The sequence below is a fragment of the Canis aureus genome, chromosome 27, assembly GCF_053574225.1.
Source record: "Canis aureus isolate CA01 chromosome 27, VMU_Caureus_v.1.0, whole genome shotgun sequence".
NCBI lineage: Eukaryota > Metazoa > Chordata > Mammalia > Carnivora > Canidae > Canis > Canis aureus.
This window is the reverse complement of record NC_135637.1, coordinates 19,285,988-19,312,323: the sequence shown is the minus strand read 5'-3', so window position 1 is coordinate 19,312,323 and position 26,336 is coordinate 19,285,988. Positions and strand designations below refer to the sequence as shown.

The window sequence follows — 26,336 nt, the reverse complement described above, 5'->3', positions numbered from 1 at the left end:
GAAAGAGATTTCAAATAGATGCCCCAAGTGTTACAAAAAACAAGAATGAAGATCAAAGAAATTTCATGTATATACCCAGGCTCATACACACACACACACACACACACACACGGATGCACTTCTTTACGCACACAAAAACACACATATAAAATAAAGCAAGAATCTGAATTTCATATTTTGTATAATTCTTTGTTATTTCATAATTATAAAAGTAATTATATGGGGTCATAGTGGCAGATCTAGAAGCTATAGAAAAGGAAAAGATGACTGGCAATCTATCTCTGTTCTAGTAGTGAATTTGTGATATTTTCTTTGCATGATATGTTTGTGCATACACACACACAATTTTATAAATTTATTATTATATTTTAGACGCTTATTTACTTGAGAGAGAGCAAGAGCAAGAGAGATCACAGAGGGAGAGGGAGAAAACAAAGTCCCTGCTGAGAAGGGAACCTGATATGGGGTTTGATCCCAGGACCCTGAGATCAAACCTGAGCTGAAGGCAGATGCTTAGCCAACTGAGCCACCCAGGCACCCCACATTTTTATAAATTTAGATTCTTACTATGTAAACAGCTTTCAGTCTTTAAAAAAAAACTACATAGAACAAAGGGCTTTTCCTCAGTTACTGAATGTTTTTTTGAACATATAGTTCTAAAAAAAACCCCCAAACAACACAGAGGGACCTATTTTAATCATTCTACTTGTGTTGGAACTTTGAGCTTCTTTCAGTTTTTTGCCATGGTGTTATAAATAACACTGTGATAAATAGAAATCTTTATGGATATCCATGATTATTTTCTTATAGAAATAAAATTATTGGATTTTTAAAAAAGATTTTATTGGGATCCCTGGGTGGCGCAGCGGTTTGGCGCCTGCCTTTGGCCCAGGGCGCGATCCTGGAGACCCGGGATCGAATCCCATGCCGGGCTCCCGGTGCATGGAGCCTGCTTCTCCCTCTGCCTGTGTCTCTGCCTGCCTCTCTCTCTCTCTCTGTGACTATCATTAATAAAAAAAAATAAATAAATAAAATAAAATAAAAAAGATTTTATTTATTCAAGACAGACACAGAGAGAGAGAGAGAGAGAGAGAGAGGCGGAGACACTGGCAGAGGGAGAAGAAGGTTCCACGCAGGAAGCCTGATGTGGGACTTAACCCTGGGTCCCCAGGATCAAATCCTGGACTGAAGGCAGTGCCAAACCGCTGGGCCATCGGGGCTGCCCAAAATTATTGGATTTAAGGCTAGAGTTTGCCACTCAGGAACACTCTGGAATTCTTTGATACTGGCTTACTATTTCTTTTCTTTTTACTCATGAGGAAACTGAATATATTATATAGAAGTAAATGAATCCTTTTGTGTTTAACTTGAATATTTTTTTTTTATTTGATTGTTCTTATTCTGTAGTAAAGTTATGCTCATCCTTTAAGACTCCAGACATTGGGGCATCTGGTTGGCTCAGTTGGTTAAAGCATCCAACTCTTGATCTTAGCTCAGGTCTTGATCTCCTAGTGGTGAGTTTAAGCCCCATTGTGGGCTCCACGCTGGGGTGGAGCTTACTAAAAAAAAAATAAAACAAAAACCTCTGGACTCCAGACATTGACATAATCTTTTCTTCACAACTGGTAAATTCAGGAAGAATTTCTCTTCTCCTATCCCCTTATCAAAAATATTATGTGACAAAGCAATCATTGTTTGTGTATATGTGTAGTTATGGGCTATTCTCTGCGTTTGTGACTTTAGTAAGATTCTTAAGAGAGTTTGTCCATTCTTTCATCCTAAGAGCTCCAATATATTACTGTGTAAATAGTAAGCATTCAGCATTTGATTATTTAATTAAATTTGGCCAAAGTGATCATCCTTGTCTTAGAACTTGTCATAACTTTTTATGTGACCCATGCCTTAGAAGTAATCATATTCCTATATGTCTTACCAGTGACATGGTCCTTTCTGATATACTTTTAGAAAACAATATTTATTTATTTATTGAAAGATTTTATTTATTCGAGAGAGTGAGCACGCCGTGTAAGAGTGAGTACAAGTTGGGGAGGAGCAGAGGGAGAGGGAGAAGCAGACTTCTTGCTGAATGTAGGGCCCTATTCCAGGACCAAGCCAAAGGCAGATGCTCCACTGACTGAGCCAACCCAAGCACCCCTAGAAAACAGTATTTATTTGTTTTGTTTTTTTGAAAAAAAAATTTATATTCTGATCTTCAGACCTTGATTTTTTTAATGTGAAGGTTTGTGGATATTTTCATAAGTCATTAGCATCTAACATTCCTAAATATGATGTCATGGCCAATTTTTCCAAATGCCCAGCTCAATGACCTGGAGAAGAAACATGCCATGCTTGAAATGAACGCCCGAAGTTTACAGCAGAAACTGGAGACTGAACGAGAGCTCAAACAGAGGCTTCTGGAAGAGGTGAGTGTAAGATATCTAAGAAATAGAGCCAGGGGGGATTCTGAAGGTGAAAATTTGTTGTGTTTGGGTGGTTAGATCCAGATTAGACATTCAAATTTCAAAGTTTGAATTTCCGAGGAACAGTAAGGTGGTCACTTATTACTTTTTTGAAGGTATTTAACATGTCCAAGGAATGTGTCGTGAAGCCCAGGGGGTCTTTGTCACTTGTATCCTCTCACAAGATGCTTAAAAGAATGTTGAGCACAGATGAATATGTGCCAAATGGAAGTTTATTAAATATACGGGTGACTGAATATTGCATTAAATTGTTCTTTTAGAGTTAATATCTAAAGTACATTAAGTTTTCAGGCTGATAGTATATCTACACAAATTAACTTCATGCACAGGGCAGGGACTTGATCAGATTTATGCTGAGGACTAAACTTCATGAAGACTTTGAACATTCATTTAATTCAATTACAAAAACTTTGCCCCGCCTTTGAGATATAGAATGAACAGCTCAAATTGATCTCCGAACCCATCCCTCATATTATTTCCTGGCCCTTTTAACAGAATTCTGAAAATCTCTCTTTAAGTTGATGACTATTTCCCGCTCCCAACCAACTCCCTCCCTACATGGTGAATCACTAATGATTCTGCTTTGTTCATTAGAATTGACCAACTAGGACAAATATACTTTATAGAGGTATTTAATGAGAAATCTCAAGAGTGTTCTATTTAACCATGGGGAGCCTGATAGTTCAGTTAACTGGATAACCTGTTCTGGTTAGTTGAGGTTTTATTATATGATCCCTTCCAAAGAGCTCTGCTGATAGAAAGAATAGTGCTAAGTTATTGACTTTGAAAAGTGTGATGAAAATTTTGCAGGTGATTATGAAATATTTTACAGAATGATACTTTGAAAAAAATGGCTGGGAGTTCTGGAGATGGATGGTGGTGATGGTTGCCTAACAATGTGATGGTCTTTACTGCTAGTGAACTGTACACTGAAAAATGGTTAGAAAGGTAAACTTTATGTATGTTGTATCACGGTAAAGATTTTAAAAATAAAATTAATTGTATCTACACGGGAAGTTCACGAAAGGCAGCATTAAGAACACTGTAATAAAAATTTTTTAAATCTACTTGGTGGTCAAGTAGAGAATGATGGTCTTTTATCTGGAATGAATAGGCAATGTCCCCGCTTTAGGCACATGTTGGAAACAGAACAGAAATAATCAATGATCTTGCCTGTCCTATTTTCCTTCTGAGGAAAGAGAGTTGGTTCTGACAGCTCAATACTTTGGTCCAAGGTTACATGGTGAGTCAGTGACAAGGCTTGGAATAGCACGCTGGGATCCTGATTCAGTCCCCTCTTTCTCACTTCTAAACGACATAAGAACATTTCTAGCTTCTCAGTCTGCACCTCACAGATAGATTTTTGAGCACAGACATCTGGCTGACACTGAGTTTGAGGCAGATTTTGCTGACAGCTGAAACCATTATGAAACAGAGAATGATACTTATTGTCCAGAATGTGGTTAGGATCCTTGGTTGTGGTGTACACTTTATAAGCATGTGACCAAGACTTAACCTGAGTGTTCTCTTTTTTTAAAATGATTTTTGATGTAAACACCTGATTAATCATCATCACAGTGAAAATGTAAAACATTTTTATCATCTAAAAAAGTTCCCTTCTAGCTGATACCTTCTGACCCTGGCCCCAGGTACCCACCGATCTGCTCTTTGTCACTACTGATAACTTTCTTTTCTAGAATTTCCTAGAAGTGGAGTCATACTATATATACTCTTGTATCTGGATTCTTTATTTTTTAAAAAAATTTTTAAAAAGATTTAGAGAGAGAGTGTGCGAATGGGGGGAGGGGAAGGAGGAGAGAGAGAATCTCAAGCAGACTCCGAGTCGAGCATGGAGCCCAATGTTTAACCAACTGAGCCACCCAGGCACCCATGGATTCTTTGGTTAAGTATGCTTTTGTGAACTATCCATGCTGGTGAATGTACTAGCAGCTCATTCCTTTTTATTGCTAAGCAGTAATTTGTTGTATGGATATTCCATAATTTATCTATTCACCTGTTGATGAACCTTTAAATATTTTCTAGTTTTTAGTTATTATAAACAATTCTGCTCTGAAAACTTGTGTGTAAATCTTTGTGTGGATAATATTTTCATTCCTTCAGGAGGAGAATTGCTGGGTCACATGTATGTTTGTAACAAAATGCTACACCCAACAAAATGGTTGAGTGTAGCAAAATGGCTCCATTTTGCTATGCCCAACAGCAGTTTCAACCCCACAATGCTTTGTTTGTATTGATTGCCCTTTCTAGTGTGTGTATTACAGTATCACATTGTGACTTTAATTTGCATTTCTTTAATAATGAAGGATAAACATCTTTTCATGTGTTTGTCATTCATTTATCTTCTTTTGGGAAGTGTAAGTTCAAATCTTTTGGGTAGTTACTTCTGAGTAAAGTTTTTAAAGATTTCTTCATAATAACATTTTGCCAGATGTATGTATAGTGAATCTTTCACCCAGTCTGTAGTTTGCCTTGTCTTTTAAAACAGTATTTTTCAAAGAGCAAATGTTTTTCCTTTTTATGAAGTCAAATTTATCAGTTTTAAAAAATGGTTTGTATTTTCTGTGTCCTATTTAAGAAATCTATGCTTATCCTAAAGTTGAAGATATTTTCTTCTCTTTGCACTCCTAGAAGTTTTATAGTTTGAGCTTTTATATGTAGGCCTAGGATGTATTTTGAATTACTTTTTATGTATGGTGTGAGAGTAGAGGTTCACTATTTTTCAGAGCTATCCTGTTACTCCAGTGCCATGTTGAAAAGACTATTTTTTTCATTAGATTTTCTTGACACCTTTGTCACAAAGCCATCTGCATGTCTATGCTTATTTCATTACCAGATCATCTGATTATAACACATCTTGAAGTCAAGATATAGTGTGTATGTTTTATCATAAGTGTACTCTTTAATCACCATCCCCTATTTCTCCCATCCTCCTCCTCTCTGGTAACCATCAATTTGTTCTCCATAGAGAAGTCTATGGAGACTTCTATATGTCTATTTCTTGGTTTTTCTTTCTTTATTTTTTTGTATTTGCTCATTTGTTTTCTTTCTGAAATTAACTCAAGTGTCCTCTTCATTAGGTATAGAGACTTGTAAATGCGGCCAGAATCACAGTCTCAGAGTTGGGAAGTTTTTTATGTCATGGAGCCCAAATTCCCAGCCTTTGTTCCATTGATCTCTTCATCCCTGCCCCAGGCAGACTTTGCTAATGGATATTTCTCTGAAATCTTTCCTCTTGGTCCTGAAATGGCTTCAGAAGCTTTTTTGACATGTCACTTGACAGCCATCATCAGTCCATTGGAGGTGATGCCAAAGATGAAAGCCCATTTGCAAATTCTGGTCAAATTAACCTGCTGCCTAAGGCCTAACATTCCCCACCAGTGGGCCTGGTTGAACCTCAGCCTGAGTGCACAGTGCCTTTGGACATCCCAACCCATTTTTTCCAGCAACTTTAATTCTCAAAGTCCTGTCTCATTTTGAATTAAAGCCTGTAACTTCCAACCATTGGTTCTGTTTCATTGAAACACTTGAAAATAGAGCAGTCTGATATTTACAACCAAACTAGGGGATTAATACTGATTAATAATCAAATTACTTGATTAATAATTTTAAAACTAATGTTTAATTAGCAAGTGCCAGGTGCCCTTTTGAATATTTTCCATGAATTGGCCCATACATTTCTTGCAACAGTTCTATGAGATAACTACTTTTATTATCTCTTGGATAGTCAGCTAGATACCTAAGTAGCTCTCCCATTCTATACCACCTTCTCTTTCCTAAGAGAAACATTTCAAGTCCCTCCAAATTTGAAATGTTCTTTTCTGGTAGATTTATCTTTCCAAAGAGAGTTTCTAGAAGTCCACATGGTCTGAACAACATGGAGTAGAGTGGGATATCACCAGCTCTATTATGACTGTAAGTCTCTGCCAATTACCCTGGGCTCTTTGGGTAGTTTTATCACACCACTGACACTCACTGATCTGTTACATCGCCACCAACCTTTCCATAGGTTTTTAAAATATTTTTTTTTTATTTATTTTTTATTATTATTTTTTTTTATGATAGTCACAGAGAGAGAGAGAGAGAGGCAGAGACACAGGCAGAGGGAGAAGCAGGCTCCATGCACCCAGAGCCTGATGTGGGATTCGATCCCGGGTCTCCAGGATCGCGCCCTGGGCCAAAGGCAGGCGCTAAACCGCTGCGCCACCCAGGGATCCCCAGGTTTTTAAAATAAATGTCTTTATATTCTGTGTTTATCAGTCGGTGTGTATGTGTACACACACACATAAGTTTTTATTTATTTGAGAGAGAGCGAGCATGAGCAGGACAGGGGAGAAGCAGTGGGAGAAGCAGTCTCTCCACTGATCAGAGAGCCCCACATGGGTCTTGATCCCAGGACTCCAAGATCATGACCTGAGCTGAAGGCAGACGCTTAACACTGAGCCACCCAGGCACCCCTAGCAGTTGGTGTTTTTAAAAATACTGTCCTTTCGAACTTTCTCTGGTTGGTTTTGGTCCATCCTTTCAGCCACCAGGGTTGTTTGGTGCTCTGGTTCTGTGATCCAGCTCCTTCCTGCCAGTCTCCTGTCACTCATGTAAAACTGTTGGACAGCTGAAAGCACAGAGGTAATGCTCTCCTTCCAGTCTAACACTGACCTGTGAATAGCCCCCATTTGCGTCTCTCTGGGAAGCAGGTAAATGGCTTTGAAAAATATTCCACTGAGCAACCTGCTACTCTTGTTTTATTATAGTAAACAAGCAGCCTGTTTCTTGGAAAGCTAACGGACAGTTGATGCATTTCTTCTAGAGAAATATTTTGGGCTCGGCTGTCACCAAACCAATTCTTGTCCCAGCTCCTGTTTCTCTGCTTCCTGCCTAGTAATTAATGTTGTTCTAAAATAGTGGGAAGAAACTAAAGAGGGTAATTTGCGGAAATCACTTGCGCTGTAGGGGGCTGATCGCTCCCTTTAAGACATAATCTTAGCTGTTTTCTCTGCCGCCCTCCCACCCCCATATTTTAGGGGTTTCTGTGTGTTTTTTTTTTAAGATTTTATTTATTTATTCCTGAGAGACACACAGAGACAGAGGGAGAAGCAGGCTCCCTGTGGAGGGCCTGATGCTGGACTTGATCCCAGGACCCTGGGACTACCACCTAAGCCCAAGGCAGATGATCAACCACTGAGACCCCCAGGTGCTCCAGATTTCTGTGGTTTGATTCAGAAATTCCAGGTTGGCATATAGGCCAGATGATCTCTGGTTGCTGGTGGCTGACAGTATCTCTTGCTTTATAGAGGACTGATGGGAGACTGGTGGAGGAGGTGAGCAGGGGAGGACAGGTGGGGAACAGAAAGGAAAGCCTGAACTAGATGGCGGGAAGGAAAGAGAGAGAGAGAGAAAGAAAAAGAGAGAATGAATGAATGAATATATCTGGTAGGTTGGGGCATGGTGCTCAGTATGTTACCCAGTTGGGGAGGGATTATCTCCACTTTCAGATGAAGACACTGAGGCTTTTAGAGACAAGATGAGCTGCCCGTGTGGTCCTATGACTGCTGAGTGTTAGAACCAGCATTTATCCTAGAGTCTGCAGCATTGCAAAGCCCATGTTCATCTCATCACACGATGATGCCTCAAGGAATCCACTTCCCCTGAAGAGGAAGGGCCATGGAGGAATGGAGATGGAAAGAGAAACAAAACATAGGTGGAGGGAAGCGAGATGGGATGTAGAGGGTCAGCAAATTCTGGAGTTGGCAGTGGCACTCAGCCTTTTGGGGCTGAGAGCACAGAGATTTGCCATTGCCTCTTGGGAAATGCCCGTGGTGTTTACTGCTCTTTAGGAGCTGTGTCCTTGAGTCTGCAGAGAGTCTAGGCCAACAGGGGAGGGAGTATTAGGGCCACCACTAAGGTGGTTAGATTGTCACCCAGGGGTCGGACAACATCAGGCAGTGTCTTATCAGAATAGCTGCTCTTTGCTACTTTTTTTTGGAAACAGAAGCATTTTAGGAAAGAGAGCCATAAAGAGAGAGCATCTTTATAGCTTGCCTTATTTTCTGGTTGACTTCCATTGTAAAAATTGGAGAGAGATTTCCAGCACAAAACTATTTCTCTAAAACCGTAAAGTGATCCCCCTGCCCCCAGGTTTTACTGTCTCATGTGCAGAGTCTGGGCCCTTCCTCCTCCTCCCTCCCCATACTGCAACAGTATCTCCTGTGACTGTGGCTATCTGTGTACTGGTTGGGAGTCCCTTGCCCTGACAAGGCACTCCTTATGTTAGAGATGACATGATTCCCCTTTGTGCATCCACACTGCTGACCAGGTGATGTCTCACAATAGCAAAGCAAAGCTAAGGACAAATTGGAGCTTAGTTGTCATGGCAGTAAGTCACAGCATCTTCGATGTCCAGTCAGATGGGCCAAATGTCCTTAACTGTAACTGACTGGAAAGCCAGACACGCCAGCCTTCCTCTCACAGTGGGGATCCTGTAACCTGCTGGCCATCAGAGAGACTTCTGGGCAAATTCTTTTTCACCATGCCATGCATCCATTTAGGACAGAAGACAATCAGTAATTCTGGAACGAGATGATTTCAGAAGCCAAGATTTGACACCATGCCAGAAGTTAGTTTGGTAACAAGAACAGTGGGGGAATGAGTTGTATTGTCCATGGTATCGAGACTCTGTCTGGCCTTTCTCCCCACTAGCAAGCCAAATTACAGCAGCAGATGGACCTGCAGAAGAATCACATCTTCCGTTTGACTCAAGGGCTGCAAGAAGCTCTGGACCGGGCTGATCTGCTGAAGACAGAAAGGAGTGATCTAGAATACCAGCTAGAAAACATTCAGGTGAGAACCAGCAAAGGGAATTTACTTAAAAATTGTCTGTGGAGACAAAGCATGATGGCTAAAAGCCACCTGGTGAAATGGCCACTATCTTTATATTGTATACTATTGTGTATTTCTCCCAATATTTCATTATGAAAATTTCCAAACCTTCAGGGAGGTTGAAAATACCTATAATGACTAGCTCAGAGATTCTAGTATGAACCCCTGGCTATTTTTACTTTTCCATATACTTATCCATCTCTGTTTGTTTTTTAGTGGTTTTTTTTTTTTTTTGGCTGTAAGGATAGGACCTAGTAAGTAAATAGTGGCTCAGGGAGTTTGTGTTGAATTTTCATATGCTAGTATCCTCATGACATTTTTTTTATTGTCATAAAGTACCAAATTTAAAAGCATCCTTCCTTTTTTGGCTGAGCTTATTTTTTTCTTATGGATTTTTAGGTTCTCTACTCTCATGAAAAGGTGAAAATGGAAGGTACTATTTCTCAACAAACCAAACTCATTGACTTTCTGCAAGCCAAAATGGACCAGCCCGCTAAGAAGAAAAAGGTGAGTCCTAGTGTTTGAAAAGCAGGGAGTTTTTGCTCAAGGATCATGATTCATTAAATACTGTTGTGATAGATAATTATAGAAACATCAAAGAAAACAAAATACAGGTTTTCTTGTTTTATATTGGGTGGAAAATAGGTCTTGAGATAGAATAGTCCTTACTTAGAAAGGATGTCATTATCAAGTCTGTAACTCATGACTTTGTGTTCATGGCCTTTAAAATTGTAGTGCCTGTCTCTGATAAGAAAGTGATTTTTTTTCCTTTTTCATTTTCTAAGCAGCTGGGGTGAGGGTGATAGCACAGAGAAAGGTTTACATGGAGGTCATTATACAAGACTCCAGAGGGATTAGCAGGTCACAGGTACAGTGCTGGAGATAGATTATAGGTCATGTGTGTGGGATTCACAACAGAGAGGTGTTCTCAGTTTTGTAGAAGGATTCTTAGGGCACATGTACAGGATTTTAGAAAAGACTTAAAATTACCTGGCCCAGTCCTTTTGATTGGCAAAGGCCTAGAAAGAGACCAGCAACCAGGGAGTTGAGGTGACTGACTCACCAGAAGTACCTGACCAGATAGTTCTGCCCTCCACTGAGTGCTGCTCCATCCCTTTAAAATCATGGTAGACCAATTAAAAACTATGACCAAAAAGGAACTATGGGTAGGGTCATATGTAGATGCACTTGGGAAGACTTTTTACTACCTCGAAAACATGCTTCCCTAAACCACTGAAGCCCCTCTTAATAGGTTTGGCCAAGTGTTCTCAGTTGGAAAAGGTCTCTAAGGAGCTTGCAGTTGCCTTCTAAAGGCATTCCTGCCCCGGGGGAACAGGGCAGCCCTCCTGTGACTTGGAGTACCCGAGAGAGGGCTGGAGTGGGCCGTGTTCCCTGCGCTGTCTTGACCATTAGGGGTGAGAGCAGTCTCCTGTGGTGGCTGCAGGGGAGGGATGTTCTGGTACACCATGTGATTGTTTGTATTTATGATATTGAATCTTTGTTTATGATTTTGAATCTTTTTATCTTAGCAGCAAATTGTTATCTGATTATGTCATGTGATGTAGTTAGGGTGTTTCCATTTATTTTTGGATTTTTTTTTCCCCTGGTCACATTATTTCCTGTTTATCTTTTGCCCTTCATGTGCAGTCCATGTTTCCATTTGCCTTTGTTTTTTTTTTTTTTTTTTTTTTTTTTTTTGAGTAAGCCCCTTGTTTTGATATCATTTCTGTATTCAGGTATTTGGTCTTTTTTTTTTTTTTTTTTTTAAACATTCACCTCTGTGTCTTGTAACCAAGTGTCATGAGACAAACGCAAAGCAAGAGTGATTTCTGAACCATCCCTCCTGACTCCATCCTCCACTTCCACTTTTTGAGGGTAAAGACTCAGGAAATGGCTCTCCTTCTTGGGAAGTGCTAAAGGAAGAGGTGGTGGCAGTTCAAGCATCTTGAACCCTCTTGTTGAAAGTTTCCGAAACCCTATTTTTTTCCAGCCGGCTGGGATGGGCTGTGGCTCAGTCCCCCTTCCCCCCCTTCACATGCCATTTTTACTAAATCCACTTACAGTGAGTATGCTCCTGGCTTTCGTGGTTTGCTCCTCTTGAGACAGAGTTCCTTTAGCTAGTTTAAAGTGCCAGTTTCCAGGAGTTAGGAGATATCTCTGTTTCCATTGCTAGGGTTTATTTAGTCGACGGAAAGAGGACCCTGCTTTGCCCACACAGGTTCCTCTGCAGTACAATGAGCTGAAGGTGGCTCTGGAGAAGGAGAAAGCTCGCTGTGCAGAGCTAGAGGAAGCCCTCCAGAAGACCCGCATCGAGCTCCGGTCTGCCCGGGAGGAAGGTAGGGGCACTCTCTATGCCACATCTGTGGAAAAGGCAGAGGACCCATCTCAAGCAGATAGGTTGTACTAGTTTAGCATCTGTACTTATGGCCCAGAAGCTCTCAGTCCAGATGACCCAAGTCTGAAAAGTTCAAAGCGTCCTTGGCATTTCCCATTTGGCACGATGCGTGTTCCTTTGGTCTCGGGTCCTTGAAAGACAGCCCAGGGGCAGTCCACTTGGTTTTGGCCTCTTGGTGACCCAGCTAACCAGAAGGCATCGGACTGGTCTTTCTCCAGCTGCCCACCGGAAGGCCACAGACCATCCGCACCCATCTACGCCAGCCACCGCGAGGCAGCAGATTGCCATGTCTGCCATCGTGCGGTCACCTGAGCACCAGCCCAGTGCCATGAGCCTGCTTGCCCCACCATCCAGCCGCAGAAAGGAGTCATCAACTCCAGAGGGTATGTTCTCAAGGAGCCACTGGGGTTTTGTTGAAAACTGTTTTTAATTGACTTAATTGACTAAGAAAATGCAGACCTGTGGTAAAAGTGACAAGTAATAATATTAAGGATAAGAATACTCAAGAGTAAGAAGTCCATCTTCTTCCCCATCCCAATGCCAGTTCCCTTAGCCAGAGACCACCACTATATTCTTCCAGCAATAGTTCATGCATGTAAGCACACGTCATGTTATTCATGTATCTTATCTAATTATGTTTAAAAAGTATGAGAAAATAGGCATATTTTCCTCAGCCTGTTTTTCTGTTACAAATACCATAGCACACTATGCTGTACCCTGCTCTTTCTTTTCCTTAAAATATTAGAGTGTTTATAAATACATATGAATCAAGTTCGTCCTTTGAGAGGGCTGCGTGGTATTCACTGGTGTGGTTACATGGTTAACCTATGAAAGCAGATGCCTGTTGTCAGGGATTTAGGTTGTTTCCAGTCTCTCCTTACCAGGAGCACCCTGTAGTGAAATCCTGCACCTCTGTGGCTGCTACAGTCGTAGGATCAATTCTTGCGAAATGACTCACTGCGTTAAAGATTATTTGCGTTTCGAGTTTTGGTAGTCTTCCACTTTATATTCTTACCAACAGCATAAGAAGTTTTCTTTGTGTTCTTAAAAGTACTCTGTTCACCTAGAGAGGAAAAAGACTTAAAAAAAAAAAAAAAGGCCAGGTTGTGAGGGTGATCTGGCTGGGACATTGGTCACCCCAGTGATCACCAGGGTGGATTCGGCTGATCTGGCTAGCTAGGCAGGTGTCCCCTTCCTCCCACAGTGCTCTATGTGCACGCTCGGTTAAAGGGGATGCCCTTCCCTGATAGAGGAGGGCTGTTCTTCCGTCAAGGGTATATGAGTAGCTACGCTCCCCTGCTGGAACCTCCAAACAAGCTCTCAAGGTCCCTTTGTAGGAGAACATCAGGTGGTCAAGTTTCTAAGATTCCAGATACATCCAAATGAGACACTGTGTATGGCAGTCTGCCTTTAAGAAAAAAAAAAAAAGGCCAAGGAAGGTGGTTTTGCAAGGTCTTAGGGGATTGTAGAGCAGAGCTGTGGGTTAGTGTCATAGCACCACAGTATAACTGATTTTAGTTGCAAATCTCGATGGCATTTTGGTGTGTCCATGGTTTTTCTTTGGTGATGATGTGCTCTTGTTTCCTATGTTTCCATAACACTTTGAATCAAAAGGTTTACCCTTAGAGTCATGGTGATGGTGATGGTAACGCAAGGGGAAGAAAATTGTTTCCGACCGTAGTATCCATTGACAGGGCTTCATAGAGCAGCAGCCTGCGAGCTTCCTCAGACCCCAGGCACCTCCTTCCCATGTGCCACATGTTCATGGTGTCAGAGTGCTTTCATGCCATTTATTCCTTACAACTTTCTGGTAAAGGATGGGAGGCAGTGTTCTGTGGAGAACCTGATTTGGATTCAGAAATTTGGATTCTGAGCTTTTCTGTTCAAAGCTGTCTTTAATAAGGTCACTATGGAGAGGGAGGCCATAAAATGGGAGGGGGAGCAACCTAGTTCTTTTAAAGACTGGAATATAAATGTAAGAATTAGATTTTTAAGGCTTAAAAGGAGGTTATTCATGAAAGAATAGGACACAAAGGGAGAAATCTTCAGTCAGTTTATATATCTAATAACTAGAAATGTTGTAATTCAGAATTGATTTTGAAACTGAATTCTGAAAACTTCTACATACGAGAGTTCATCTGGAAAACAAAGCTTTGATGATTGATTAAAATATTTACAAACATTTAACTCAAAAGCATGTTTCTTTATGCCCACAAACATCTTTGCTATCATATAGCCTATCTTATGCCAGTAATACATTCTTTAAAAATACTCAATTTCCAATAGCTGGATAATGGAGATTTTAACTTGATTCATATAAATCTAGATGGATCTGTTCGTGTTAAGATAGTTTCATAGTCTACCTAATCCGCTGTAATGGTTTTTTAGCAACTTTATTGAGATGAATTAACACACCATACAGTTCACACTTTTGAAGCATATGATGTTTTTTATCAAGTGCACAAGCTTGTACAGTCATCACATTGTAATGTTGACATTTTTGGCCTCAACCTTTCCCTCTCCTTTATAGCACCCTTCTGGTTAGCAGACCCTCTGGATTCTCCCCTCTGCCCTGACCTCTGGCAGCCACTAAGCCAAATAGATTTACTATTCTAGACATTTCATATAAATGAAATTATATCATCTTTTTTTTGTATCTGGCTTTCATTGAGCATAATGCTTTTCAGATTCACCCATGTTGTAGCATTTATTAGTTCTTCACCTTTTCTGGTTGAGTTATATTCTGTTGTATGATAGCACATCTTGTCAGTTAATCCACTAGTAATCATTTGGGTTGTTTCCACTTTTAGGCCATTATAAATAATGTTGCTGTGAACATTGTATGTTGTGGCTATGTATATTTCCAGTTCTCTTGGGGATATACCTAGGAATGGAATCGCCGGGTAATCCTAAATTTAACTTTTCGAGGGACTGCCAAACTGTCTTCCAGAGTGTAGTGGGTATATCATTTGATGTTCCCATCAGCAGTGTATGAGGGTTCTAATTTCTCCACATCTTCACCAACACTTGTTTCCTTCACTAGATGGGAGTGAAGTGGGTGTGAAGTAGAATCTCATTGTGCTTTTGATTTGTGTTTTTCTAATAACTAATAATGTTGACCATCTTTTCATGTGCTTTTCGGTCATTTATTTATTTTCTTTGGAGAGATGTCTAGTCAGATCCTTTGCCTATTTTAAAGTTGGGTTATTTGTCTTTTTATTACTGAGTTGTAAGAGCTTTTTATATATCCTAGCAACAAATCCTTTGTCAGAGATATGATTTACAAATATTCTTTCCCATTCTGTTTTGTTTTGTTATGTTTTTACTTTCTTGATGGAACTATTTGTAGCACCTAATGATTTTTTAAAAAAAATTTTCCTTCAGAATTCAGTCGGCGTCTTAAGGAGCGCATGCACCACAATATTCCTCACCGATTTAATGTAGGATTGAACATGCGAGCCACAAAGTGTGCTGTGTGTCTGGATACTGTGCACTTTGGGCGCCAGGCATCCAAATGTCTTGGTAAGAGCAGTTGTGCATTTGCAGTGGGCACTTGCATGTCTCTACCTAAACAGATCTATCTGATGGGGGTGGGTTGTTTTTTTTTTTTTTTCTTTTTTCTTTCTTTTTTCAAGATTTATTTATTTATGTTACAGCAGGAATGGGAGGGGTAGAAAGAGAGGGAGAGATAATTTTAAGCAATGTCTGCACTGAGCAGAGAGCCCGATGCAGGCAGGACTTGATCTCACAACCCTGAGATCACAACCTGAGCCGAAACCAAGAGTTGGACACTCAACCAACTGTGCTACCCAGGCACCCCTGTTTTTTTTTTTTATTTTTTTTATTTTTTATCCTATAGTGCATTCATTTTCAAGCTTTTAGTTTCAGTGGGAGGCCTCTATTTTTCCCCTGTTAAAGGAATGAGCTTATCCATGTTTCCAGCTCATGTCTCCCCCTCCGTTTGCAAAATGCCTGTGCTTTGCTGATTTCTAGCCTCCCTTCCTCCCCACTCCCTTTTTTGCCAGGTTGCTCTCTCCCTACTTTTAGGCTGTGTGCTGGCTCCAACTGAACTGTGCAAACAGGTCCCTTACACACTTGTTTGTAGCAGCTTGGGGAGAATCCAGGAACATTGTGTTGAGAGCACTTGGCTCTCTGTAGGGGCCTGGCTTCTGGGAAAGCTTAGGGATTCCCCGGGTGATGGGGCCTGGCTGGGGCTTGGCTGGCAGAGGAAATAACGGGCCAGGGTCAGCCAAGGTGTTTTCAGCTTGTTCGCTGCTTTTCCCCAGAATGTCAGGTGATGTGTCATCCCAAGTGCTCCACGTGCTTGCCAGCCACCTGTGGCCTGCCAGCCGAGTATGCCACACACTTCACTGAGGCCTTCTGTCGTGACAAAATGAACTCCCCGGGGCTTCAGACCAAGGAGCCCAGCAGCGGCTTACACCTGGAAGGGTGGATGAAAGTGCCCAGGTATTGTGGCAGGGTGCCTTGGGCTGGGTGCCAGGTGCTGGTGAAGGCGCCACCCCTGAAATATGCCACTCTGGAATAAGGGTTATTTTGAGCCAAAGGGACTTGACAAACAGCAGATCTCAGAAGGACACTCTGACCTCCTCTTTCTCTTCTAAAAGTAGGAGATAAAAGCAGCCCTCCCTTATCCAGGAGGAAAGAAATATTATCACCAGAGATAGGGAGTCAAGGCCTGCAGAGAGAACTCTTTGCAAAGAAACCTTGTTAAAGTAACCCCTTATCTTCTTTCCACCTCCCCACGACGTGTTCGTTGCCTTTTCATAATCACTAGTCTTTGTTGAAGCCAGTGTACCAACACTTAGGTCTGTCCACTTTCTGGGCCTTTATTGTCTGGTGGAGACACCCAGATATATGTAAAATAAAATGTGTACGCCGTCCTTCTGTTGCTCTGTCTGCCACCAGTGGAATTCCTGGGCCAGCAACAGGCCCTCCAAGGGTAGAAGGGAGCTTTGCCGCCCCTGACACGAAGGCCCCGACTGCTCCCGTTCCCCAGGATGCTTTCTAGAGAAGCATCTCGGCTATGGTCCCCTCTCCCCCTCCTCCTCCCCGAGGATCTTCCAGCTCCACAGCCTCGTTCTTGTTCATCCCTATTTCCCCAGGAATAACAAACGAGGACAGCAAGGTTGGGACAGGAAGTACATTGTCCTGGAGGGATCCAAAGTCCTCATTTATGACAATGAAGCCAGAGAAGGTAAATTAATAATTCAGGGGGATGTTTCTGTGCACGTGGTTGACCCAGGTCTCCCAGTCTTGGCGTGAAGGCTTTGGTTTTTCAGACTGCGTTGCGAGCCTTCTACGATTTTCCATTTTTGAAAATTCAAAGCCAAATGACTTCGCTAAAGGTTATTGGTACGATACTCACGTCTATAGGTCTCCCCTCTGAAGAACCTGCAGGGTGCTGCCCTGAAGAGTCTACCTGCTAATACACCTTCAGAGAACTTCTGCCTCAGTCAACTAACCCATAAATCCGCATCGGCATCAGAAATTTGACTGTGCTACTCATCTGACACACTTTATTTTGTTTTTATCTTCCCTCTCCGCCTTCTCTGCACACCTTTTTCCCTCCTCTGTTCTCGTGCGCCTCTCTTTCCACGCATACTCTGTCTCTCTTGCCCTGTCTCTGTCTCTGTCTCTCTCTTTTCTTCTTTCCTTCCGTTGTTCTTTGTTCCTGTTCTTTTGGTTTTCTTTCTGCCCTTCCTCTTTGCACCAAGCTGGACAGAGGCCGGTGGAAGAATTTGAGCTGTGCCTTCCCGACGGGGATGTATCTATTCATGGCGCCGTTGGTGCTTCTGAGCTTGCAAATACAGCCAAAGCAGGTGAGGGGGAGTGGGAGAGCCCACCCCAGGGGCACGCTGGGCTTGGTAAATCAGCTGGGGTGGAAGGGGCTGTCCCTGGCTCCCCTGTCATAGGGGGCTGGCAGGGGCAGCGCAGGGGGGGGGGGGGGGTAGCAGATCGCTGACACCTCCAGGCCCCCCCCCCCCGCCCACTGCGTGGGAGTGAAAGAAAGCCACAGCCAACCCCTGCTCTTTGTCCGATGCCCTAGATGTCCCTTACGTGCTGAAGATGGAGTCTCACCCACACACCACCTGCTGGCCTGGGAGAACACTCTATTTGCTGGCTCCCAGCTTCCCTGACAAACAGCGCTGGGTTACCGCCTTAGAGTCCGTTGTCGCAGGTGGGAGAGTTTCTAGGGAAAAAGCAGAAGCCGATGCTGTGAGTATGAAGACGGGCACTGGAGCTTGTCTTTGTTAAGTGGGCTGACGTGGGAGCTGACCAGAGTGGTGGGAGCCCTGTTGCTGCCTCCCCAAGGAGCATTGGCCTGGCACTGTCATGACGGGGACTCTTGTGTGACCAAGACACGGGCTCTTCACTGGCTTGTCTGGCATCACAAGCCCTCCCTCTGCAGCACTTTAGCGTGGGGGTGTCAGCGCCGTTAGCCAGCTCTTGGTCATGGCAGCAAACGTACTCGTAAGGAGATCCTCTCTCTTGTTTACCCTGATGAGTTTATTTGAAGACTTGAGTTGCAAGCACTTGGCCATGAAGCAGCACAAAAGTCTGCCGAAACCATGCCAACTCCGGGAAGGCTTTTCATAACCTTCTCCGTAGCTTCCACATGATCTGCTCTTCTGTAGGCAGGTTCAGGATCCTACTTATCCTTAAGACGTTAGAGTCGTAGGTGTGCCTTGATTGGCATCACTCCTCCTGGAAAGTTCCAGGATATAAACAGGGCTCCTTGCTCATTGGCACTTTCTCAACCAAAGGCCAAACACCGGGCTCCTAGTAAACACGTTCAGTGTTTGCAATGGCCAACTTCTTACGCATGAGCCTCCTGAGAGGAGCTTGACTCACTGGGTGGACCTGTTTTGATGATTTGTTGTGTTGTTACCTGTGTGAGGCTTTTATTGAAATCCACATTAATATGTGTACAATAGGACTGTGACTGTATTTCCTACGAGTTTCTGTCTGCGTGGGTTCAGGTAAAGAGATTCAGAAGCTGCTTCACTGCTGACACTGTGCTTTGTACTTTTGCTGCAGCCTGGAGGGGAAGGAACCTTCCATGTGGCTTATTAACCCTCTGCAGGTGAAATCCCTTTAGCATCAGTTTATTTCCCAGCACAGAAAATCTCTCAGTGTCTACTTGCTCATTTATTTCTGCGTCCAAGCTGAACTGTAACTCTGATGCTAATTAACAACTGCCCTGGAGATACCAGTAACATTCATGTTTGGCCTTTTGAGCTCAGATCAAAACATGGGGCAAGCCAAGAGCAAATGTATGTTTCTGGCATTTTCAGGAGTAACCTTCCTTTCTTCCTGGCACCAAACTTCTCCCTGTTCTTGCTTTTGTCTCTCTGGATGGTTTGATCGTGAACACTTCAATCTTACTGTGTCCTTTTCTTTCTCTCTTTCTTTTTGTCCCAATATGTAAAGAAATTGCTTGGAAACTCCCTGCTGAAACTGGAAGGTGATGACCGTCTAGACATGAACTGCACACTGCCCTTCAGCGACCAGGTAATGCTATTCTCTGGACACTGGCTGTGGCCCCCTGCAGCCACGAGAGAAGGGGCTCTTGCTTTTACTCTTTGACTTTGTCATGAGGATGTGATTATGGTTCCGTCACCTGTGGATCTGTACTTGCAGGTGGTGCTGGTGGGCACTGAGGAAGGGCTCTACGCGCTGAATGTCCTGAAAAACTCTCTCACCCATGTCCCAGGAATTGGAGCGGTCTTCCAAATTTATATCATCAAGGACCTGGAGAAGCTCCTCATGATAGCAGGTGGTAGACCAAGGATGTGGTGCTCTCTTTTCACTGTCAAGGGAGATGATTTGAGAGTCGAGTGTCATGCTTGTGAAACAGAAAGGCAGGCCCTCCTGGTGGCAGATGGGAGCCAAAGCAACTCTTTCCCTTGGGTTCCTGTCGCTGCCCAAGCTGACAGCGCTCTCTGCACACATCCATTCCCTGGTGGTCTGCATAGCACAGTCTGACCCCCAAAGAACACTTCACCGTCATGCCAAGTGAAGAGTCGTGAGCCCCAGAGTCTCATTAACATCAGACCCTTTGATGCCAACGTCATGGTGACGTCAGCGCCACTGCGGGCTGTGGCCTGAGAGCTTGCTTGCTGTTAGCACATTGCCTCTTATTTCTGTGACCTCTCGGAGACCCTTTGTCTGTTCACCACTGGTTAACATCTTGCCATATTTTTACTCTCTTCCTATACAAACGCATATGCACACACACTAAGTTTTGGACCATCTGAGAGTCCCTTGCAGGGACTTATGACCCCAAATTCTTTAGCATATTACCTGACAACAAGAGCGTTGTCTTACACAACCATGGCAAAGAAATGTTTTCTCTCTTTATAGGCTGTCTTTTTTTTTTTTTTTTTTTTTTTAAGAGAAAACAGTAATTTGTTGGCTCAGTGTTCAAAAATATCCACAGCCAGGTCTTGTTTCATGTGTGGCTGGATGGAGCTGGGGGCTGAAATAATAGTCAGGAACTGGCCTTTCGTGGTCTCTTTAACTCTCCCTCTCTTTGCCTCTTTTTTTCTTTCTGCTTTGCTTGCTTCCTTTCCTGTTCTTCCTTTCTTTCTTTCCTCTCCATCCCCACCTCCCTCCCTTCTTTCTTCACTTTAATCTTTAGAGTAGTTTTAGGTTCACAGCGAAATCAAATGGAAAGGGCAGAGAGTTCCCGTATGTCCCTTGTCCCCACTGTCAATACCCCCGCCAGAGGGGGACATTTGACATGACTGATGAACCTGCAGTGACGCATCATCACCCAGGGGCCATGGTTTCCATTAAAGTTCACCCGTGGTGTCGTCCATTCTCTGTGTTTGGATGAACCTGTAATGGCATGGATCCGCCATTGGAGTATCACACCAGTTTCACATGGCACAGCTTTTGAATTCTTAATACTTGCTGTAATGCACTAGTCTGATACACTTCCTATAGTCAGATTTTACCTGTGGCTCCATAATGTCCTTTCTAGGATTCCTCCCTGATTCGTGATCCTGTTCCATTAGTAATATGAAATGGATCCTCAGCCTTTCTTTTGTCCTCCATGACATTGACCTATTGGAATAGTCCAAGCCTGTTGTTTTATAAACGTGTCCTTGGTGTTCTTATCTTTACTTTGGTGGGGAACATGTTTAAAAGACCAGTTCATGTTCTCTGGTTTTATGTCTGCAGGATTTTTTTTTTTTTTTTTCATTCTGGAATCTTGACCAAGAAGCCAGATGTTTTTCACTGTAGTTCTAAAACTTGGACCTGAACTGTGCACATAGGAATCCATGGAAAACTGTTTGTTTGCATGGCCTTGCATGGCTGTTTGTGAAGAGAAATAGGATTGCCATCCTGCACCTTTGCTTCCCTGCCTCACACTGACCATGAGGCTCTTTCTTTCCCCTCAGGAGAAGAGCGGGCTCTGTGTCTCATTGACGTGAAGAAAGTTAAGCAGTCCCTAGCACAGGCTCACCTTCCTGCCCAGCCTGACATCTCACCCAACATTTTCGAAGCCGTGAAGGGCTGCCACTTGTTTGCTGCTGGCAAGGTAAGGTCTCCTCAGGGCCTCAGCAGGTGGAATGTTCTTGAAATCAGTTCTGCCCTCCTTCAACAGGGCTTATTGATTTAACCTTGAAACTTGGATGTCCTTTGGGTTAAATTTCTGTTGCTTCCTTTAGGCACAGGAAATAATTGGTGGAGCCATGAAATTTGCATGGGCTTTCAGTCTAGAGGAAACATCAGAGAGTAAAATGAGAATAAAATTAGCAAAACTGAAAGGATGATCCATGGTTTTAAAAAAGTGTGTATGTGTGAGTGTGCATGTGAGTGTATATGATGGAGTCTTTTTTTTTTTAAAGTAGGATCCACACCCAGCATGGAGCCCAACATGGGGCTTGAACTCATGACCCCTGAGACCAAGACCTGAGTTGAGATCAAGGGACACATGCTTAACTGACTGAGCCCCACAAAAGCCCCTAGTCTTTTTTTTTTTTTTAATCTAACATGGAACCAAACTAGGAAAAAAGTTATATTACTAAAAATTTACAAATTTATGATTTATGAAATTTATATAATATAAAGTCAGTTCCTGACTTTATAACTAATAGCATACTGATTTTTTTTTAATTTATTTTTTGTTGGTGTTCAATTTACTAACATACAGAATAACCCCCAGTGCCCGTCACCCATTCACTCCCACCCCCCGCCCTCCTCCCCTTCTACCACCCCTAGTTCGTTTCCCAGAGTTAGCAGTCTTTACGTTCTGCCTCCCTTTCTGATATTTCCCACACATTTCTTCTCCCTTCCCTTATATTCCCTTTCACTATTATTTATATTCCCCAAATGAATGAGAACATATAATGTTTGTCCTTCTCCGACTGACTTACTTCACTCAGCATAATACCCTCCAGTTCCATCCACGTTGAAGCAAATGGTGGGTATTTGTCATTTCTAATAGCTGAGTAATATTCCATTGTATACATAAACCACATCTTCTTTATCCATTCATCTTTCATTGGACACCGAGGCTCCTTCCACAGTTTGGCTATCATGGCCATTGCTGCTATAAACATCGGGGTGCAGGTGTCCCGGCGTTTCATTGCATTTGTATCTTTGGGGTAAATCCCCAACAGTGCAATTGCTGGGTCGTAGGGCAGGTATATTTTGGCAAGTAAATACATTTGCTTGCCTGCTTTAAGGAAACCTTTTTTATTAAAAAAAATTAAGAGTATTTATGAATGCATGCATATGAACATATATAACTAATGAAATCTGAATCAAGCATCTGTAGACTCCCTGAGGCTACTGGAGTTCTCCCAAACCACTGCCTTTCCCTTCTCAGAAGACTGCTCACTGGGTATTTGCCATTTAGTCACTTGGTCAGGGTTTACCTAGTGCATCCTGTGTATTTGACCAAGCCTTCACAGGAGATCCGCACTGAGGGATGGAGGACCAGTGCAGGGAGGGCTGCTGTGGGCCGCAGGAACCTCCTGAGGGGGCCTTGACCGTGGCCTTGGCCACTGTTCTTGAGGACTTTTGGTTTCTGAAATACTCTGGCCATGGGGCTGCTGGGATTCTTTTCTTAGTCACTTACACAACGGTTGGGATTAACTGTGGCAACAATAAAAAGAGGACAGAGTATAAAGGAAGAGGATACTGGCCTGGAAAGGTATGGATTTGCAAAGGTTTCTCAGAGGAGGTGAATCTTCAGGGACTGATGAAGGACATTGCAGATTTCCAGATAGGGACCCAGGATTTCTAGATAAGGATCCACCAAGGAATGCTGTACCTTTTCAGTTTTATCTTTTTTTTTTTTTTAAGGTTTTTAAAAATTTATTCATGAGAGACATACACAGAGAGGCAGAAATACAGGGAGAGGGAGAAGCAGGCTCCCTATGGGGAGCCTGATGTGGGACTAGATCCCAGATCCCAGGATCAGGCCCTGAGCTGAAGGCAGACATTCAACCACTGAGCTACCCAGGTGTCCCTCAATTCTTCTTTTTGAAGAGAACATTTTTTTTCTCTCTCTCTCCTTTTTTCCTGCTTTTTGTTCTTTGTTGTATATTCTCTTTTAGCTGCTGCATGTTTTTATCTCTAATATAACCCATGCTGGATCTCTTATTTGTCTTACTTTCATCAGTGTTATACTGATTTTACTCATCTTTACAAGGGAGCAGCTTTGGGCTGTTTCTTGCTATGATAGTTATCTTACTTATCATTAAGTTTTGCATTTTCCTTAATCTTTATTTTTCCTTCCTTTGGTTTCTCTGGCTTTCTTCCATTGTTCTCTTTCTAATCTCTTGTTTAGCTAATTAATTTTCAGGCCATTTTTCCAAAGATAAGCATTTTAAGGCTATACATTTTCCCTCTAACTACAATTTAGTCACATCCTGTAAATTTTTATCATTTCACAGATTTTAAAATTTCTTATGATTTCCTTGAATGATAAGTTACTTAGAAATGGGCATTATACAATGTTGGAAATATGAAAAACTAGGCACATTATAAAATCCTAACACATGATTACAGAAACATTCCCAGACTCACTACCCACCCCAAGAACTAGAACATTACTAAAACTTTCCATATCCTGTGTATCTCTTCCTCTCTCATCCCATCTTACCCCACCCACCCTGCCAACCACTGACCTTGTCAGCACTGATTTGAGAAGCATATTTTCGCCCTTGATGAAATGACAAAGACCTGGTACTGGGAGGTGAAATTAGAGTGATTCGACTATTCTAGAAAAAGAACTCTACATACACAAATCTTAGCTAAGAGCTTTTCTCTTTGAACCACAACCCCTAAATTCTTGGGGTAATGTCTCCTGCCTTTCTCCTCCCTCGGGGTAAGATCGTCCAAAGACCCTGTCTCTGCAGAAGGTGCACATGTACCAAAAGTGTGTGGTGTCAGGTGATTTCCAGAGGTCTTTGCGAGGTCTTTGTTAAGTCAGTGGTTCTTATCTAGGGGCATTTCTATCCCATGGGGGACACTGGGCAGTGTCTGGAGACATTTTTGGTCATCACAGCTGGTGGCAGTGCCATTGGCATCTAGAGAGTAGAGCATAGGGTTGCTGCTAAACATCCTACAATGCACAGATCAGCCTCCTGCCACAGAGAATTATCTGGGCTAGTGTCAGTAGTGCTGAGGTGGAGAGACCCTGCTCTAAATTGGTTTTGTGTTCCCAGTTTTGCTATGGAGCCAGTATACACACTAGTGACCCTCTTTTTCTTTCTTTCTGTTTCCCTGGTTGCCTTTCAGATTGAGAATGGGCTTTGCATTTGTGCAGCCATGCCCAGCAAAGTTGTCATTCTCCGCTACAACGAAAACCTCAGCAAGTACTGCATTCGGAAAGTAAGTCCTGGGCCTCATGCATCCTGCCGTCCCCACCACCTGGCCTGGGAAGTGTGCCCTCTCAGGGAACAGTGTGTGCCAGGGTGACCTCCAGAGAGACAGATGGGCAGACACACCCTTCCTTCCTGGAGGAAGTGCCAGAGCCCTGAGTAGCTGTAGTTTGCCCTCTTGATTTCTTTCTCCTATTGGTGAGCTGCCTCTCCAGCCAGCCCAGGGAATTCAGCCCTTTGTTAAAGGAGAAGGGAAGCAGGCTGATGGAGGAGACACTTCCTTTAAATTAGTGTAAAAAAGGACGGAGCTCTCTCTGAGAAGCCAGCCGTCCCTGGCGACACTTATCAGAATCTTTGTCAGATCCTAGATGTTTCTATTAATAACTTTTGGAAAAGCCAGTGCTAGCTGTGTTCCTGTGTGTAATGAGGAAGCTGATTCTCCTTGGAGCAGAGTGGTGGTGATGGTGACTGCAGTGTGGACAGGGTGTGCATTAGATCATTTGCCTTGCTCCTAGAGGCTGGCTGTTGTCCCTAGACTAAGAAAGCTCCCCCTGTTGTAAGCCTAATTCATTTTCGGTGCCTCATGATTAGTCTCAGAAGTGAAATAAGGGGTATGTAAGGGTCATTATGTGTTAGGGAAACAGTTTCATTCTGCGCGGGCTGTTTGTTTTATTTTATTGAGATGGTACCAGACACTGAGTGGCTACTTTACCAACACTTTTCACAACAGTTCTTAAATTTAGGGGTGGTAATCCCCAATTTTTAGGTAAGACAATTGAGGCCGGCTGAGATCCTGTTACAAAGTTGAAACCAAAACTGAAGTTTGATTTTTTTCCTGCTTTCGCTGTGTCATGCTGCCTAAAAGTTTCCTCATACTTAGCAGGTGATCAGTAAATATTCAGTGGTGATAGTGTGGATTAGATTTCAACTGTTAGCTCTAGGAAAATTCTCAGAAATCATTGCTTCTTTATTACTCTTGGCCACCATTTGAATAAGCATGCCTAGGTTTTTGAAAATACTAGGATTGGCCTGAAAACAAGAAGAAATTAGAAAGCTGATCACTAATAGAGATTACAACAATGATGATGAGAATAATTATATAAGTAATATAGATGCATGTTAGAAACAGCTCACAAAAAGAAGAAAGTAAAACCACTCCCTCTAATAAGCCCTGTGTTTTCCAGTCTTTTTCCTCAGATAAGAATTTGTATTTTTAAAGATCTGCCTTTGACTGTAAACTTCTCATTGAAATGGTGTCTCTGACTTTTTTTTTGGCTGCTATCTGACCTTATTAGTCTGGGGTTGCAAAGCACCCAGAGGTAGCAAAGGGATTATTGGTCCTCATGGGGGGATGCGAAAGGATTGAGTGTGTTTTCTGTGGCCAAGAATGTGAACAGGTCCAGAGGCGACCGTCTCCAAGGCTTGGTTAGATGCCTGAGGTGGAAACAGAATAGCAGTAGAGAGGTGCTGCCCTGTGTTAACTCACATTGTTTTCTTCTACCCTCTGTCTCAGGAGATAGAGACTTCAGAGCCCTGCAGCTGCATTCACTTCACCAATTACAGTATCCTCATTGGAACCAATAAATTCTACGAAATTGACATGAAGCAGTACACGCTCGAGGGTAGGCCTCAAGTGTCCCCCTACCCAACCCCCTGGCCAAACTCTGCTCTGGTCTGGCTGCCAACTCGAGCCAATCCCTGACA

General features: G+C 42.7%; 1 protein-coding gene across 13 annotated transcripts in view; it reads left to right on the top strand.

The window, feature by feature from the left end:
* The window catches only part of CIT (citron rho-interacting serine/threonine kinase), a 165,861-nt gene that overhangs the window by 128,241 nt on the left and 11,284 nt on the right, over positions 1 to 26,336 (top strand). For 7 of the 13 annotated variants that reach the window (XM_077875863.1, XM_077875868.1, XM_077875865.1 and 4 more), the window contains 16 exons: positions 2,319 to 2,423; positions 9,195 to 9,335; positions 9,774 to 9,881; positions 11,548 to 11,710; positions 11,988 to 12,152; positions 15,154 to 15,291; positions 16,056 to 16,236; positions 16,893 to 16,984; positions 17,505 to 17,609; positions 17,837 to 18,006; positions 18,726 to 18,770; positions 19,222 to 19,302; positions 19,432 to 19,567; positions 21,198 to 21,337; positions 24,550 to 24,642; positions 26,146 to 26,254. In XM_077875863.1, the coding sequence (XP_077731989.1) occupies positions 2,319 to 2,423; positions 9,195 to 9,335; positions 9,774 to 9,881; positions 11,548 to 11,710; positions 11,988 to 12,152; positions 15,154 to 15,291; positions 16,056 to 16,236; positions 16,893 to 16,984; positions 17,505 to 17,609; positions 17,837 to 18,006; positions 18,726 to 18,770; positions 19,222 to 19,302; positions 19,432 to 19,567; positions 21,198 to 21,337; positions 24,550 to 24,642; positions 26,146 to 26,254 (1,972 nt within the window). The remainder of the gene's footprint in view (positions 1 to 2,318; positions 2,424 to 9,194; positions 9,336 to 9,773; positions 9,882 to 11,547; positions 11,711 to 11,987; positions 12,153 to 15,153; positions 15,292 to 16,055; positions 16,237 to 16,892; positions 16,985 to 17,504; positions 17,610 to 17,836; positions 18,007 to 18,725; positions 18,771 to 19,221; positions 19,303 to 19,431; positions 19,568 to 21,197; positions 21,338 to 24,549; positions 24,643 to 26,145; positions 26,255 to 26,336) is intronic. The other 6 variants (XM_077875866.1, XM_077875862.1, XM_077875859.1 and 3 more) reach the window with 3 other exon arrangements.